The 17,249-nt window shown below is 43.1% G+C and overlaps 1 protein-coding gene across 1 annotated transcript in view; it reads left to right on the top strand.

Moving 5' to 3' along the window:
• Positions 1 to 981: 981 nt before the first annotated feature.
• The window catches only part of LOC129865948 (NACHT and WD repeat domain-containing protein 2-like), a 92,876-nt gene continuing 76,608 nt past the window's right edge, over positions 982 to 17,249 (top strand). The window contains exons 1-3 of the mRNA XM_055939047.1: positions 982 to 1,726; positions 2,342 to 2,513; positions 17,040 to 17,128. Of these exons, the coding sequence (XP_055795022.1) occupies positions 1,514 to 1,726; positions 2,342 to 2,513; positions 17,040 to 17,128 (474 nt within the window). The 5' untranslated portion in view covers positions 982 to 1,513. The remainder of the gene's footprint in view (positions 1,727 to 2,341; positions 2,514 to 17,039; positions 17,129 to 17,249) is intronic.

Below are 17,249 nucleotides of genomic sequence, written 5' to 3' on the forward strand. Positions count from 1 at the left end.
TGTGTGTGTGTGTGTGTGTGTGTGTGTGTGTGTGTGTGTGTGTGTGTGTGTGTGTGTGTGTGTGTGTGTGTGTGCGTGCGTGCGTGCGTGCGTGCGTGCGTGCGTGCGTGCGTGCGTGCGTGCGTGCGTGTGTGTGTGTGTGTGTGTGTGGCAGATTGGCACAGTCAGGGACGTGATGTGTGTGTGCATGCTGCAAACACGTGCCCATGCCAACACACACACACACACAAACACAGCCAGTGCATGTCTGGTACAGGCCTAGATGTTGACTGACCTGGTTCTTGGTGATGTACTCCATAACATTCAGCTCATGCCAGCATGCCATGTGCAGGTGCATACGTCATTAACATGCTCGGGGATTCGCGGTCTAACGGAACAATCAGGTAAATAAAGGGCGAACGCTGTTGGATTCACCACGCTGTTTTAAACCGTTGGCCTCCGTGACATTTACGGGTTCCAAACAGGCTTCACGTGGGGTACCTTTAAACGGGCCGCTCATGGCGATACACACTGGCACACACACACACACACACACACACACACACACACACACACACACACACACACACAGAGAGGATCCTGGGGAGCAAGTAAGTCTGAAAACATGATGTGTGTGTTTAATTATTGACGTTGAATATGATGTGAAGAACACAATGACTGTAGTTCAATAATATAATGGTTCGCCTATATTTTATTCATTTCATAAATAGGCCCTATTTTGTGGATAAAATGTACACCTATACATTAGTCCTTTTACTCCTCAAACTCTGGAATGTAAGAATACAATGCTGTTCAGCATGTCTCCAAAAACAGCACCGTAATCAATTACGTAGAGTAGAAATCCAATGCACTTAAACTTCCAGCGCGAATAACAAGGGGCTGCAGAAAGAGAGGTACATTTATCGATAAAATAATGAATTCCAACCAAACCCCTCCTCCTCCCGTGAGACGTCCGCTCCCCCTGGCTCCCCCATCCACAATAAGAGATAACTGCGATGTGGAGTGGCGCAGGGCTCCCGCCTCGCTGACAGAGAGGAAACGAGCGAATCGCCCGCGTGACTCTCTCACTCATTGACCGCGCGGTTCATAGCAATTTTCATTATCCCTACCGGATAGTGAGCAGTGAGGACCACTGCTAGGCTATCTCCATTGAAGGAACCGGGACAGAGGGAGAGAGCGAGAGAGAGGGGGGGGCGAGACGGTATTTGGAGCTCTCTCCAGCCTGCGCTCCCTCACAACCGCAGCAAGATGCTGAGCGCCGCTCTTTGCAAACCGGCTGCTTTTTCTCCCGTCTCCAGGGGCTGACTCCCGGTGAAGAGAACTCTAAATGGGCGTTTTTACCGTCTCTGTTGATTCTCACGGATCCACGGTTGGATATTTTCGAAATGAAACGAATGAAAGATGTGAGCATCGAGAAGTGTTCTTGTTGTAGTGTGGTATCTGCAGTCTCCTCCCCCATAACAGTCAAGTCCACTGAACGCAGTGGTACAGTGATTTTGAGGTATTTATTTTCATGATAAATACGAAAAAGGATTCATATTTTGACATTAGGGACTTTCCAACTTTTCCCGGTGTTTTTTGGTCTGTTTTGCGGTCTCTGTCAGTGAAACAAAGATCTCAGGACATCATCAACTCTGTGGAAAACGGCGACTTGAGATCTTCCCCCGGTCTGAACAGTTTAGCGCTGTTCTCCCCGTCTCTATCCCTCTTCAAGCATCTCCTCTGGGTGGGATTGCGACCGATGCTTGCCCATTGTTTGCTTCTTGTTCTGTCTTGTCATTTGTTTGTTTATTTCACAGCATGATGATTCACATACTCAGCCTTTATAGCCAAGGAAATGTATTCAAATTACGCATGCAACATGACAGTAATTCGTTTTGTTATGCTAAATTCCTATGACTGAATGCAAAAGCAAGCATGGGCTTATAATATGGGTCTATTTCGGGGTTGCCTTCTAGGACTTGGCAGATCCATGCTAACTTGATATTTGTGTGTGTGTGTGTGTGTGTGTGTGTGTGTGTGTGTGTGTGTGTGTGTGTGTGTGTGTGTGTGTGTGTGTGTGTGTGTGTGTGTGTGTGTGTGTGTGTGTGTGTGTGTGTGTGTGTGTGTGTGTGTGTGTGCTTGTCTGTGTGTGTGGAAACTGATCACCCGAATAGAATCCACTAAAGACCTGTCTGTGTGTGTGGCAACTGGTCACCCCAATATAATCCACTAGAGACCTGTAGGTGTGTGTGGCAACTGGTAACCCCAATAGAATCCACTAAAGACCTGTCTGTGTGTGTGGCAACTGATCTCCCCAATAGAATCCACTAAAGACCTGTCTGTGTGTGCCTGTTTGCAGTTACGCTGGAAGTCGCCACCCATGTGGCCCTCGAGAGTGGGGAGCAGGCAGCCCTGTCCCCGGGAATCGGCACTCCGCAGGGCGGCCATCAGTGGCAACGTCCTCGCCCTGCCGCCTCACCACGTCCCCACGGGCAGGAGTGTCCGGGTCTTCATCTGCGCCAACCCTGACGGTAAGACACCACTGGCCGGGAATCAAATATGCGAGTCCAGATGACTCTGAATAAACTGTTTTAGTGATGACCTAATCTGCAGAAAAGTGGGATGCTGCGCGTCACAGTTTGTTCCGGGCGCTTGTGTGACCTGTTACGCGCACAATGATACCTAAGTCAATGCACTTTTACCCATTTCCGACAGAAGATGTGGTATGTTACCTGTAAAAACAACATAAGGCAATGTTTATATGACCCCCTTTCCAACAGTCCCTTAGTTACCACTTATTTGCAGGTATACCTCTTTTATACATAGTGGGTAACTTGCGAATTGAGATGGGTGGGGTTGTTGTTAAACCATGGAGGCTGTTTGCAGTCCTAATTAGGGAGGTATTAAAATGGAAGTGTTAATTAATTGACCTGCAAAAAAAGCGGAGAACCATTCACACAGACCCAATACCTGTACTTTGGTTACAGGAATAACATGAATTATATATGATGCTGATCTCTAGGCGGATTTTATTTTGTAATGTTGTTTACCCATATCAGATATACGATCAAAATGTTCTAAAAATGCAGATGTGGTAAATTAGTGGGATTTTGGTCTGTGTGTGAAAGGGATATTACAGACATGACGATTGATTTAGAATTCGCGCTGCTCATGAGCAAATGTATTTCATACGATGTCCAATATTTATGTCAGATCTTTCCAGTTCCTGAGAAAAAAAAGAGCATTGAACAAAGGGCATATGTAGCTATGTAATTTACTGTGTCCCCATCCCAATGGTCCATACAAACGACAGGACAGGAGAGTGACATATCACGATACTCTACCAGCCCTGTCACTGACTGCCACAGAGTGTTTCCCCCGTCCAACAGTCAGTCACTAATGGCGTTGTTCAATTCAATTAGGACGCGCAATTAGAACGCGCATGAGCCAAACCCACTCGACTGGAGTGGGTAGAACGAGATTATGCTTGTAGTTGTGTAGTTATGCTACCGTTCGGTCAACAACGGTCATATGAATGAATTAGCCAAGTATAATATACGTCACTTCGTTTTGAAAAGTGATTTTAATCATATGGGATTCTGGTTAATCTCAAGCAATGTGACATACATTGTGAGGTAGGGATTTTCCTAACGGTTTGTGAGAAAACGTCAATGATGCGCAAGGCTGTGGGGTGGGAGGGGTGGAGGCATGCACTTGCAGAGCCGCTGAATACGGCCTCGGGTCGGGAAGTAAAAATAGTCTTTCTAAAAGCGGAGTAAACAAAGCAAGAGAACTAGAGTAGCCTAGACACAAACAGAGAGGGTGAGAGGAAGGGCATGATGGAGAAAGGGACGATGACACACTCATTGACAACAAAAACAGGGCCAAAATGCAACAACTGTCAATAGAGTGATCAAATGACCTAATATTCCTCTTATTTTGTCCCGGTTTTTATCCATATTCAATAGAAAACACAGTAGAAGAAATGTGCCACCTGTTGCTGGTCCAATCATTAAGTTGCGCCTGCAGTAATTCTGAAGATGCTTAGGAATCAGAGGTCCAATAGGAATACATGGAAAATATGAAATGCATTTGAAATATTTGGCAGTCCATTTCAGGAACGATATTGACACACTGTTGACTAACGGTTACTATACATTATACAAAGGGTGGGTCTAATCCTGAATGCTGATTGGTTAAAACCGCATTCCAGCCGGTGTCTATTCCACTAGTTACCACCGGCTAAATCTATGACGTTAATATGCCTATTTTCTCTTTTCCATCTGACTGCGCAATCCACTGTCTCATCAGCCCAGCCAAGAAATGTATAAACTTGATCTCCACTATAAAAAGCATCTAGACATTATGTCACATTTCTTTTAGACTAACATTTAGTTTTCAACAGCGGTGATTTGTATAAACCTTGTTGTCTAGCTCTCTGACATTTGCAATATTGTTTCAATATACAAATTCGATCTCCAGCTGTCCCGTAGTAATAATGTCGAGAGTCGGAACGAGGCAGACAGACAGGCAGGCAGCGTTTCTCAGCCAGTCGAATTGACGAATCAGCTGGCATAATTTTTATGGATATACATTATACAAAGAAATGTAAATTAAAAAAAAAAAGGTAAAACAGAAGAAAGTGCAGTTAGTTTGCAGTCTTTCCAGCTTCAGTTTGAAGTGATTGTGTTTGAGTTGTTGACTAGCTCCTCTGAACAACAGCGTCCGGACGAGAGAACACATTTTCTATGCCAGGTGAAGTTCCGCCTCATCACCTAATTGTTATGGATGCATCCAAATAAATGTCACTAGAAAACAGCTAGGATTGTAAAAAATAATAATAATAATAATTAGCCTAAAATGACGTAATCTAACTACCTGTAGCTCAAGACCTAAAGCTAGGATATGCATATTCTTGATACCATTTGAAAGGAAACACTTTGAAATTTGTGGAAATGTGAAATTAAATGTAGGAGAATATAACACAATAGATCTGGTAAAAGATAATACAAAGAAAAAACATGCATTTAAAAAAATAAATAAATCATCATCTTTGAAATGCAAGAGAAAGGCCATTAAATGACTTAGGAGTCTAGGCGCAATTTAGATTTTGGCCACTAGAAGGCAGCAGTGTATGTGCAAAGTTTTAGACTGATCCAGTGAACCATTGCATTACTGTTCAAAATGTTGTATCAAGTCTGCCTAAATGTGCCCAATTGCTTTATTGATACATTTTCAAGTACATAACTGTGCACTCTCCTCAAACAATAGCATGGTATTCTTTCACTATATTAGCTACTGTAAATTGGACAGTGCAGTTAGATTACCAAGAATGTAAGCTTTCTGCCCATATAAGACATGTCTATGTCCTGGAAAGTTGGCTGTTACTTACAACTGTCATGCTAATCACATTAGCGCACGTTAGCTCAACCGTCCCGGTATAGGGACACCGATCCAAATGCAGCTACTGTGTTGTTATTCTGTCTGCAATGTTTGACGTGACTGTAAGTTACCCGGAGTTGGCTAGCTAGCAAGCAAGGGAAAAGAACATTGCCTTCCAGCTTGGAAATTGAACATTTAGAACGAACGACTGGGTCGCGTCCATAGATACAGAACATTTAGAATGAACGACTGGGTCGCGTCCATAGATACAGAACATTTAGAATGAACGACTGGGTCGCGTCCATAGATACAGAACATTTAGAATGAAGGACTGGGTCGCGTCCATAGATACAGAACATTTAGAATGAACGACTGGGTCGCGTCCATAGATACAGAACATTTAGAATGAAGGACTGGGTCGCGTCCATAGATACAGAACAGAAAGACTGAATGACTGGGTCGCGTCTCTGGCAACCGAACTGATCAAGTGAACGACCAGCCGGCTTGGGTAGCAACCCTAGATTTGTGTCGGGACTATATCTTGTGGAAGGATGAAATAGTATGAATAAATTCATCAAAATAATGTTTTTAATTAAAATATGTAAATCATTATCTGAATATGTTGGTAACCCGTTGTATAAAAGTGATAATGCCCCGGAAGCCGGTGTTTGGAGGATATATTGGCACGGTTTACCGCCCCTCGGTTTCTGGGGCATTATCACTTAAATTAAAGTCTTCTATCACATTACGTCACACAGAACTAGTCACTTTATTGTGAATTCATGATACTGGTGCTGGGAGGTAGACATTGATTCTACACCAATACACAGATACATTGTTGTGGAGAGAGAACGAGAGAGAGAGAGGCAGTGGAGAGAATCAACAACAACAAAAACAGAGCGAAATGGAATGTTACTTGGCCCTAAACATAGTCTTGCTATTGCGAGAAGCCGCCATAGGCACACCTGGCTCTCGAGAGAGAAGACCCACAAAATCAGGTGAAAACTGGGCTGCACTTCCTAACTTCCTGCCAAATGTATGATCACATTAGAGATACATATTTCCCACAGATCACAAAGAATTGGGAAAGCAAATCGGACCTGGATAAACTCCCATATCTGGCAGGCAAATATGCAGTGTGCCATCACAGCAGCAAGATGTGTGGCCCGCTGCCATGTTAAAAGGGTAACCAGTGGAGCACAAACAACATTGTAACTACTGACAATTTCTGTTCATTTGTCTTCCACTACTAGTCGTACTAAAACTATTTGCACATTGCTAAAACACTGTACATAGCTGGTAATATAACACTTGGTATGTCTTTATCTTTTTGAAACCTTTTTGAGTGCATTGTTTACTGACCATTTCTAAATCGTTTTTTGTTGCTGTTGTTTTGTGTCTTTTCACTTTTATTTATTGTTTATTTCATTGCTTTGGCAATGTAATTACATGTTTCTCATGCCAATAAAGCCCCTTTGAACTGAATAGAGAGAGAGAGAGAATTCACATCTTCATTGTCTGTGATCAGCACCAAGTGATCAGCAACTCTATGGACTGGAAAGTGTTTTTCTAGAACACACCTTGCACTGTTGGTGGAGTGCTGTTCCACTAGAGGGCGCAATTTCTGCACTGCACTAAGTTAAAGTGGTTTTGTCATAATAACACCATAGCAGAGATGGAATAATAATATGTTACTAAGGAGAGTAAACTAGAACCTATAGGGAGAGTGATCTAGACCCTATAGGGAGAGTGATCTAGAAACTATAGGGAGAGTGATCTAGAACCTACAGGGAGAGTGATCTAGAACCTATAGGGAAAGTGATCTAGAACCTATAGGGAGAGTGATATAGAACATATAGGGAGAGTGATCTAGAAACTATAGGAAAAGTGATCTAGAACCTATAGGGATAGCGATCTAGAACATATAGTGAGAGTGGTCTATAACCTATAGTGAGAGTGATCTAGAACCTATAGTGAGAGTGATCTAGAACCTATAGGGAAGTGATCTAGAAACTATAGGGAGAGTGATCTAGAACCTATAGTGAGAGTGATCTAGAACCTATAGTGAGAGTGATCTAGAACCTATAGTGAGAGTGATCTAGAAACTATAGGGAAAGTGATCTAGAACCTATAGGGAGAGTGATCTAGAACCTATAGTGAGAGTGATCTAGAACCTATAGTGAGAGTGATCTAGAACCTATAGTGAGAGTGATCTATAACCTATATGGAGAGTGATCTAGAAACTATATGGAGAGTGATCTAGAAACTATATGGAGAGTGATCTAGAACCGATAGTGAGAGTGATCTAGAACCTATAGTGAGAGTGATCTAGAACCTATAGTGAGAGTGATCTAGAAACTATAGGGAGAGTGATCTAGAACCTATAGCGAGAGTGATCTATAACCTATATGGAGAGTGATCTAGAAACTATATGGAGAGGGATCTAGAACCTATAGTGAGAGTGATCTAGAACATATAGGGAGAGTGATCTAGAACCTATAGGGAGAGTGATCTAGAACCTATAGTGAGAGTAATCTAGAACCTATAGTGAGAGTGATCTAGAACCTATAGGGAAGTGATCTAGAACCTATAGTGAGATCTAGGAGTATAAGGCCCACTAGGGGACTGGAAATCTCTTCAGATATAGTGAGCACTAAGGAAGAGATGACCTTAAGTATGGTCTACTTATGCTTTAGCAGAGATAACTACAGTATCATAAGAGTTGTACTGGGGTTTTAGATGTGTCTGGCCCACTGGGCCCTCTTCCCCAGATGTGATTCAGTGTTACAGATTGATGTATTCTCTGTCTGGTAGTGACCTATAGCCTATGGTGTACAGTCGTGTCACTGCCCAGACTCGTGTAGTCAAAGACCATAGACCGTCCTCTCAGTCCCCTGTTGATGATTCTGCCTTTTTAAGAAGCATCTTACCAACCACTGTAACAATGTTACTGCTGCTACATAAAGGGGCAATATGTAATTCAGGAATTCTTTAAGAATCAATGGCTTTATGGTTAATTTAAAAGTCCAAAAAGGGATGTACAAATCCCAGATTGCCCTTTTAAGGACTCGTTGTATGTAGGTTATGGGCACGATAAAACATTGAAGCTGAGATGATTTTGCTGAAAGCCAAATAAAAAATGATGTTCCAGTATAGTTCATACCTTATGAAAAGAATCACGACAGCCGCGATGGAAACAGGTACAATTTTATAAATGCCGACAGATCATTTGTTTGTTCGACGTGGTAAGATCTTTCTGTGTCAGGTAAAAATGTATTATGCGAGAAATGGCGGTGTAAACGGCTTTATGCGCAAATATTGATATGATTATCATCATGTCAAAGTAAACTTGGAGTCACGCGATGATATGGTGTGTGGTCCTCCCACTACGACTTGGAAGAGCGTGCAGTTTATTAGGCTGCAGATGAAATAAGTTATGATGAACTTCACCGGAGGAGGTGAAAGGTCATGGTGATCTTAAAGCACCTTTCCAATAAATAGCGAGGTTCTGATTCTGGTGACATGATGATCGATGCTTGACTGCCGTTTGACAAAGACAAAATATTCTCGCCCTTCAGACTGAAGGGGTTCGATGCGTAAAATGATCTATTCCTCCTACCGCATATCATCCAATGAGATGTTCAATTACTATAACAATTTTACCCTGGAATTATTATTCTCATTTTATTTTTGATGCGCTTTAGTAGCCTTTAGTAGCCTTTAGTAGCCTTTATCAGCCTTTAGTAGCCTTTAGTAGCCTTTAGTAGGCTTTAGTAGTCTTTAGTAGAAGCCTTTAGTAGCCTGGCTTTATTAGCCTTTAATAGCCTTTAGTAGCCTTTATCAGCCTTTAGTAGCCTTTAGTAACCTTTAGTAGGCTTTATTAGCCTTTAGTAACCTTTAGTATCCTTTATTAGCCTTTAGTAGGCTTTATTAGCCTTTAGTAGCCTTTAGTAGGCTTTATTAGCCTTTAGTATCCTTTATTAGCCTTTAGTAGCCTTTAGTAGGCTTTAGTAGTCTTTAGTAGGCTTTAGTAGGCTTTAGTAGTCTTTAGTAGGCTTTGTTAGCCTTTAGTAGCCTTTAGTAGCCTTTATCAGCCTTTATTAGCCTTTAGTAGGCTGTATTAGCCTTTAGTAGCCTTTAGTAGGCTTTAGTAGTCTTTAGTAGGCTTTGTTAGCCTTTAGTAGCCTTTAGTAGCCTTTAGTAGGCTTTAGTAGCCTTTATCAGCCTTTATTAGCCTTTATTAGCCTTTAGTAGCCTTTAGTAGCCTTTAGTAGGCTTTAGTAACATTTATTAGCCTTTAGTAGCCTTTAATAGCCTTTATTAGCCTTTAGTAGCCTTTATTAGCCTTTATCAGCCTGTAGTGTCCTTTATTAGCCTTTAGTAGGTTTTATTAGCCTTTAGTACGCTTTATTAGCCTTTAGTAGCCTTTATCAGCCTTTATTAGACTTTAGTAGCCTGGCTTTATTAGCCTTTAGTAGGTTTTAATAGCCTTTAGTAGGCTTTATTAGCCTTTAGTAGCCTTTATCAGCCTTTATTAGCCTTTAGTAGCCTTTATCAGCCTTTATTAGCCTTTAGTAGCCTGGCTTTATTAGCCGTTATTAGCCTTTAGTAGGCTTTATTAGCCTTTAGTAGGCTTTATTAGCCTTTAGTAGCCTTTAACATCTTTTAGTATCCTTTATTAGCCTTTATCAGCCTTTAGTATCCTTTATTAGCCTTCAGTAGTCTTTAGTAGCCTTTATCAGCCTTTAGTATCCTTTAGTAGCCTTCCGTAGTCTTTAGTAGCCTTTATCAGCCTTTAGTAGCCTGGCTCTATTAGCCTTTAGTAGCCTTTATTAGCCTTTAGTAGCCTTAGTAGCCTTTAGTAGCCTTTAGTAGCCATTATCAGCCTTTAGTAGCCTGGCTTTATTAGCCTTTAGTAGCCTTTATTAGCCTTTAGTAACCTTTAGTATCCTTAAGTAGCCTTTAATAGCCTTTATTAGCCTTTAGTAGGTTTTATTAGCCTTTAGTACGCTTTATTAGCCTTTAGTAGCCTTTATCAGCCTTTATTAGACTTTAGTAGCCTGGCTTTATTAGCCTTTAGTAGGTTTTAATAGCCTTTAGTAGGCTTTATTAGCCTTTAGTAGCCTTTATCAGCCTTTATTAGCCTTTAGTAGCCTTTATCAGCCTTTATTAGCCTTTAGTAGCCTGGCTTTATTAGCCGTTATTAGCCTTTAGTAGGCTTTATTAGCCTTTAGTAGGCTTTATTAGCCTTTAGTAGCCTTTAACATCTTTTAGTATCCTTTATTAGCCTTTATCAGCCTTTAGTATCCTTTATTAGCCTTCAGTAGTCTTTAGTAGCCTTTATCAGCCTTTAGTATCCTTTAGTAGCCTTCCGTAGTCTTTAGTAGCCTTTATCAGCCTTTAGTAGCCTGGCTCTATTAGCCTTTAGTAGCCTTTATTAGCCTTTAGTAGCCTTAGTAGCCTTTAGTAGCCTTTAGTAGCCATTATCAGCCTTTAGTAGCCTGGCTTTATTAGCCTTTAGTAGCCTTTATTAGCCTTTAGTAACCTTTAGTATCCTTAAGTAGCCTTTAATAGCCTTTATTATCCTTTATTAGCCTTAAGTAGCCTTTATTAGCCTTTATTAGCCTCTAGTAGCCTTTAATAGCCTTTATTAGCCTCTAGTAGCCTTTAATAGCCTTTATTAGCCTTAAGTAGCCCTTAATAGCCTTTATTAGCCTTTATTAGCCTCTAGTAGCCTTTAATAGCCTTTATTAGCCTTTAATAGCCTTTATTAGCCTTTAGTAGCCTTTATTAGCCTTTATTAGCCTTTATCAGCCTTTAGTAGCCCTTAGTAGCCTTTAGTAGCCCTTAGTAGACTTAAGTAGCCTTATTCTATTGGACATATTATTCAAGGTCTCAGACTCTCCTTTCCATATAGCTATTCTCTCCTTTACTTAGAATATTACAAGTCTAGAAAATCTCTCTCTCTCTTTCTCTCTCTTCATCCCTTCATCCCCTCTGGAAAAACCCCTCAGATCTGGCTATCATCCTGTTAGAGCTTTAACTGTGAAATCTATAAATCCTAAGAGAAGGTTACGGCCCTGAGGTCATTTCAGGATCCAATCTAGTGAGAAAGAAAGAGAGAGAGAGAGAAGGAGGGAATTATGGAGGGATAGAGGGGACTGACTATGTCACCGGTGGCTCTTATTTAATAGATCGGTTTCTGAGGGAGAATAGGAGCAATTGAGTCAGTTGAGCCTCTCCCCCCTCTCTCCCCCTCTCTCCCCCATCTCTCTCTCTCCCTCTCCTCCCTCCTCTCTCTCTGTTTCTCCCCCTCTCTCTCTGTCTCTCTCCCCCCTTTCTCTCTGTCTCTCTCTCCCCTCTCTCTCTCTCCCCCTCTCTCTCTCTCTCTCTCGCTCTCTCACCTCCCCCTCTCTCTGCCCCCCCTCTCTCTCTCCCCCTCTCTCTCTCTCTGTCTCTGTTTCTCACCCCCTCCTCTCTCTCTCTCCCCCCTCTCTCTCTCTCTCTCTCTCTGTTTCTCCCCCCTCTCTCTCTGTCTCTCTCCCCCTCTCTTTCTCTCTCTCCCCCCTCTCTCTCTCTGTCTCTCTCTCCCCTCTCTCTCTCTCTCTCTCCCTCTCCTCCCCCTCTCTCTCTGTTCCCCCTCTCTCTCTCTCTCTCTCTCTCTCTCTCTCTCTCTCTCTCTCTCTCTCTCTCTCTCTCTCTCTCTCTCTCTCTCTCTCCTCTCTCTCTCTCTCTCTCTCTCTCTCTCTCTCTCTCTCTCACTCTCTCTTCCGCTCTTTCTCTGTTTCTCCCCCCTCTCTCTCCCCCTCTCTCTCTGTTTCCTCCCCTTTCAACCCCCCCCTCTCTCTCTCTCTCTCTCTCTTCCACTCTTTCTCTGTTTCTCCCCCCTCTCTCTCCCTCTCTCTCTCTCTCCCTCTCTCTCTCCCCCTCGCTCTCTCTCTCTCCACTCTCTCCCGTAGACATATCTTTCGAGAGCAATGAGGACCAAGAATGACAATGAACAAACAACTGATCCATTGTAGAGGCCTGTCTGAGTGGCCTGATCCATTGTAGAGGCCTGTCTGAGGGGACTGATCTATTGTAGAGGCCTGTCTGAGGGGACTGATCTGCTGTGGAGGCCGTGAGGATGGCCCAGTCCATCACTCTAAGACGTGTGCTACTAAAATGTAATATGGTTATATTACATATGGTGCAACAATAATAAAAACAATATTATTTCATCACAAATGTGCTTTCTCCCACGTTGGAGTCGCTGTCCGCGGTTCTGAAACATCAGTACGCTGTTGAATTGGCCCCTTTTTCCTAGACCACGTTTCCATGTGCTTGATAGTAAAGTTACCCGGCATATTGGTGTTGAGGACAATGCGGCGGAGGCGGCAGGAGAGTTAGAAGGTGAGAAAACAGCCCTTGCCTTAATTGTCTAAGAAAAGTGAGGCGAGAAGAAACCCCAACTTAATTAGGTCTATAATCAACAGTCCAACTGTTAAATGTGCCTGCCTTCATAAATCACCCACATACACTAGCATTCAAAAGTTTGGGGTCACATTAAATAGTACCCACAAAACACCAGTCTCAACGTCAACAGTGAAGAGGTGACACCGGGATGCTGGCCTTCTAGGCAGTAGTTCCAATTGTACTTCCAACTTTGTGGCAACAGTTTGGGGAAGGCCCTTTCCTATTTCATCATGACAATGCCCCCGTGCACAAAGCGAGGTCCATACAGAAATGGTTTGTCGAGATCGGTGTGGAAGAACTTTACTGGACTGCCCAGAACCCTGACCTCAACCCCATCAAACACCTTTGGGATGAATTGAAACACCGACTGCGAGACAGGCGTAATCGCCCAACATCAGTGCCCGACCTCACTAATGCTCTTGTGACTGAAATGAACCTAGTCTCGGCAGCAATGTTCCAACATCTAGTGGAAAGACTTCCCAGAAGAGTGGAGGCTGTTATAGCAGCAAAGGGGAGGACCAACTCCATATGGTTTTGGAATGAGATGTTGGACGAGTAGTAGTCCACATACTTTTGGTCATGTAGTGTATATACCTCCTCACAGTTCTATCTCAGAGATCTACAAACTTCTTGGCCTATACATCATATAGGTTCTGCTCTGACATGTCAGCTATGGGACCTTATATAGACAGGTGTATTTATTTCTAAATCATGTCCAAACATTTGATCTGGCCAATCAAGCTGTAGTGACGTCTCAAGGATTTAAAATATTTTTTTTTTCTTCACTTTGTCATTATGGGTTATTGTGTGTAGATAGGTGAGATTTTTGTAAATGAAAAAAATTATCAATTTTGAATTCAGGCTGAAACACAACAAAAGGTGGAATAAGTCACATGTGCCTTCACAAAAGGTGTGTGAAGGCACATGGTGCTAATAACAGTAAACCAGTGCTCTTTTTCCCCAGATATGATGAAGTATGGCATGTTGACGTAAGCATGGCACAGAGATGAGTGTGTGTGTAAAGTGTGTGTGACAGACATGGCAGAGCGCCTGTCGTCTTGGAAACGCATGCACACACACACACACACACACACACACACACACACACACACACACACACACACACACACACACACACACACACACACACACACACACACACACACACACACACACACACACAGTCTCTCTTTTCAATTCCATTCCACAGCTCTTACTGACAGCTACAGCTGAATGTCCATGCTGTAGACTCCTCCTCCTCATCTTCTCCTACTCAGCCTCTCCTCCTCCTCTCCCCCTCTCCTAGTCCTCAATCTCCTCTTCCTCTCCTCTTCCTCCTCCTCTCCTCCCCCCTCTCCTTGTCCTACTCCTCCTACTCTCCTCCTCCTCTTCCTCTCCTCCTCTCTCTCCTCCTCCTCTCTCCTCCTCCTCCTCTCCTCCTCCTCCTCTCTCTCCTCCTCCTCCTCTCCCCCTCTCCTTGTCCTCCTTGTCCTCTCCTCCTCCTCCTACTCTCCTCCACCTCCTCCTCCTCCTCTCCTTCTCCTCTCTTTCTCCTCTCACTCTATCATAATTTCCCCAATCCTGTTCCTTCCATTCCATTCACAATGTCCACTTCACCTAGTGCACTCCAGAGCCCAATGTCCACTCCAGATCCCAATGTCCACTTCACCTAGTGCACTCCAGAGCCCGATGTCCACTCCAGAGCCCGATGTCCACTCCAGAGCCCAATGTCCACTCCAGAGCCCGATGTCCACTCCAGAGCCCGATGTCCACTCCAGAGCCCGATGTCCACTCCAGAGCCCAATGTCCACTCCAGAGCCCAATGTCCACTCCAGAGCCCAATGTCCACTCCAGAGCCCAATGTCCACTCCAGAGCCCAATGTCTACTCCAGAGCCCAATGTCCACTCCAGAGCCCAATGTCCACTCCAGATCCCAATGTCCACTCCAGATCCCAATGTCCACTCCAGATCCCAATGTCCACTCCAGAGCCCAATGTCCACTCCAGATCCCAATGTCCACTCCAGAGCCCAATGTCCACTCCAGAGCCCAATGTCCACTCCAGATCCCAATGTCCACTCCAGAGTCCACTGTACACTCCAGAGCCCAATGTCCACTCCAGAGCCCAATGTCCACTCCAGAGCCCAATGTCCACTCCAGAGCCCGATGTCCACTCCAGAGCCCGATGTCCACTCCAGAGCCCAATGTCCACTCCAGATCCCAATGTCCACTCCAGAGCCCAATGTCCACTTGTCCACAAACATGTTTAAAAACATGTTTTTAACTTTGTCATTATGGGGTGTAGATTGTTAAGAGGAAAAAAATACATGTAATCCATTTTGAATTCAGGCTGTAACTTAAACAAACTGTTGAATACGTCAAGGGGTTTGTATTCAGGCTGAATGCAATGTTACTGTAGTTCAGCTAGGAAATTATAGAGTGTTTAGTAAATAGCTTGCGTTTTAGAAATGCACATATTTTATAACAGCAAAGAAGCCCGTGTCATCCAAAAGCCCCCCAAAAATTATCTAACCCTAAAAATAGTGTCCTAGTTTTGTAGCACGAACCAGTCTTGAGCAGGGGACATATTTGAGTGTGACACATTTGTGTTTGATGTGTTCCATCATCACAGGGACTGTTCTTCTCCTGGGCATGTTCTGTTTTTAACTGTCTGTCCATCCAGACCTATCCCCCTCCGGAGTGAGAGAGGGAAAAGAGGGAAAAGAGAGTGAGAGAGTGAGAGAGGGAAAAGAGAGAGAGAGAGAGAGAGAGAGAGAGAGAGAGAGAGAGAGAGAGAGAGAGAGAGAGAGAGAGAGAGAGAGAGAGAGAGAGAGAGAGAGAGAGAGAGAGAGAGAGAGAGAGAGAGAGAGAGAGAGAGAGACTGGACGGGCTCTGTCCTATCCAATTATTGTAACCCAGGGGTGGGCAGTGGGAAGGAGAGAAAGACAGAAGGAGGGATGAGGAATGAAAGTGGAATAGAACAATGACCCATAGACTCACTAGTCCAAGATACCCTTCCACCCTAACTATGCCACATACCCTACATACAGTTTATTCCACTCAGTGTTTTTGATTCAGAATATGACGCCATGAGCCATTTTTTTGTCTCTTTGTCTCAATTTGCACACTCTCACCTAGAATTTGCGAAGAGCCAATAATGGCATTATTGGCAGATTTAGCGACTGTTGATGTTGAGGTCTGTAAGTGGGAAGTCGGCATGATGACATCATCTGTCTGAATGAAGGATATAGTCTTTTAATGTAACTGTTATACACTGCTCTCAGAACAGCCTCAATTCGTCGGGGCATGGACTCTACAAGGTGTCGAAGCGTTCCACAGGGATGTTGACTCCCATGCGTCCCACAGTTGTGTCAATTTGGCTGGATGTGGTGGACCATTCTTCATACACACGGGAAACTTGATACACAGTGTGAAAACCCCAGCCGCGTTGCAGTTCTCGACAAAAACCGGTGTGCCTGGCATCTACTAACATACCCCGTTCAAAGACACTTAATTATTTGGTCCTACACATTCATCCTCTGAATGGCGCACATACACAATTCATGTCTCAATTGTCTCAAGGATTAAAACTCGTTATTTAACCTGTCTCCTCCCCTTCATCTACACTGATTGAAGTGGAATTAACAAGTGACGCCAATAAGGGATCATATCTTTCACCTGGTCAGTCTATGTCATTGAAAGAGCAGGCGTTCCTAATGTTTTGTACACTCTGTGTATATTCATTCTTTCTCGGGTCAATGTTGCGACCATGTGGTGGTATGTACTGAATGTATGTATCATACAGTGAGAAAGCACTTCATTCATACTTATCAATGTGTTATCTCTGATACTAATCAATGGGTTATCTCTGATACTTATCAATGTGTTATCTCTGATGTTAATCAATGTGTTATCTCTCATACTAATCAATGTGTTATCTCTGATACTTATCAATGTGTTATCTCTGATGTTAATCAATGTTTTATCTCTGATACTAATCAATGTTTTATCTCTGATATTAATCCATGTGTTATCTCTCATACTTATCAATGTGTTATCTCTCATACTAATCAATGGGTTCTCTCTGATACTAATCCATGTGTTATCTCTGATAATAATCAATGTATTATCTCTGATACTAATCAATGTGTTATCTCTGATAATAATCCATGTGTTATCTCTGATACTAATCAATGTGTTCTCGCTGTCATCTTGTTTTCAGACACAGAAGCGGAGAGGAACGCACTGAAAGAGCATGTCTACCCCAAACTACGGGACTTCTGCAGAGAGAATTATGGGATTGAGTTCCAGGTAATATAAAATGTCCCTATTTTTTTCTATTTGGCTGTCTTGCAGTGGAAGAAAGATGTTTTTCAACATATCTGCAGCAACGCTCAGGTTAACTCATAACCTGCAATCCCCTGTGGTTGTA

Source organism: Salvelinus fontinalis, chromosome 11, assembly GCF_029448725.1.
Source record: "Salvelinus fontinalis isolate EN_2023a chromosome 11, ASM2944872v1, whole genome shotgun sequence".
NCBI lineage: Eukaryota > Metazoa > Chordata > Actinopteri > Salmoniformes > Salmonidae > Salvelinus > Salvelinus fontinalis.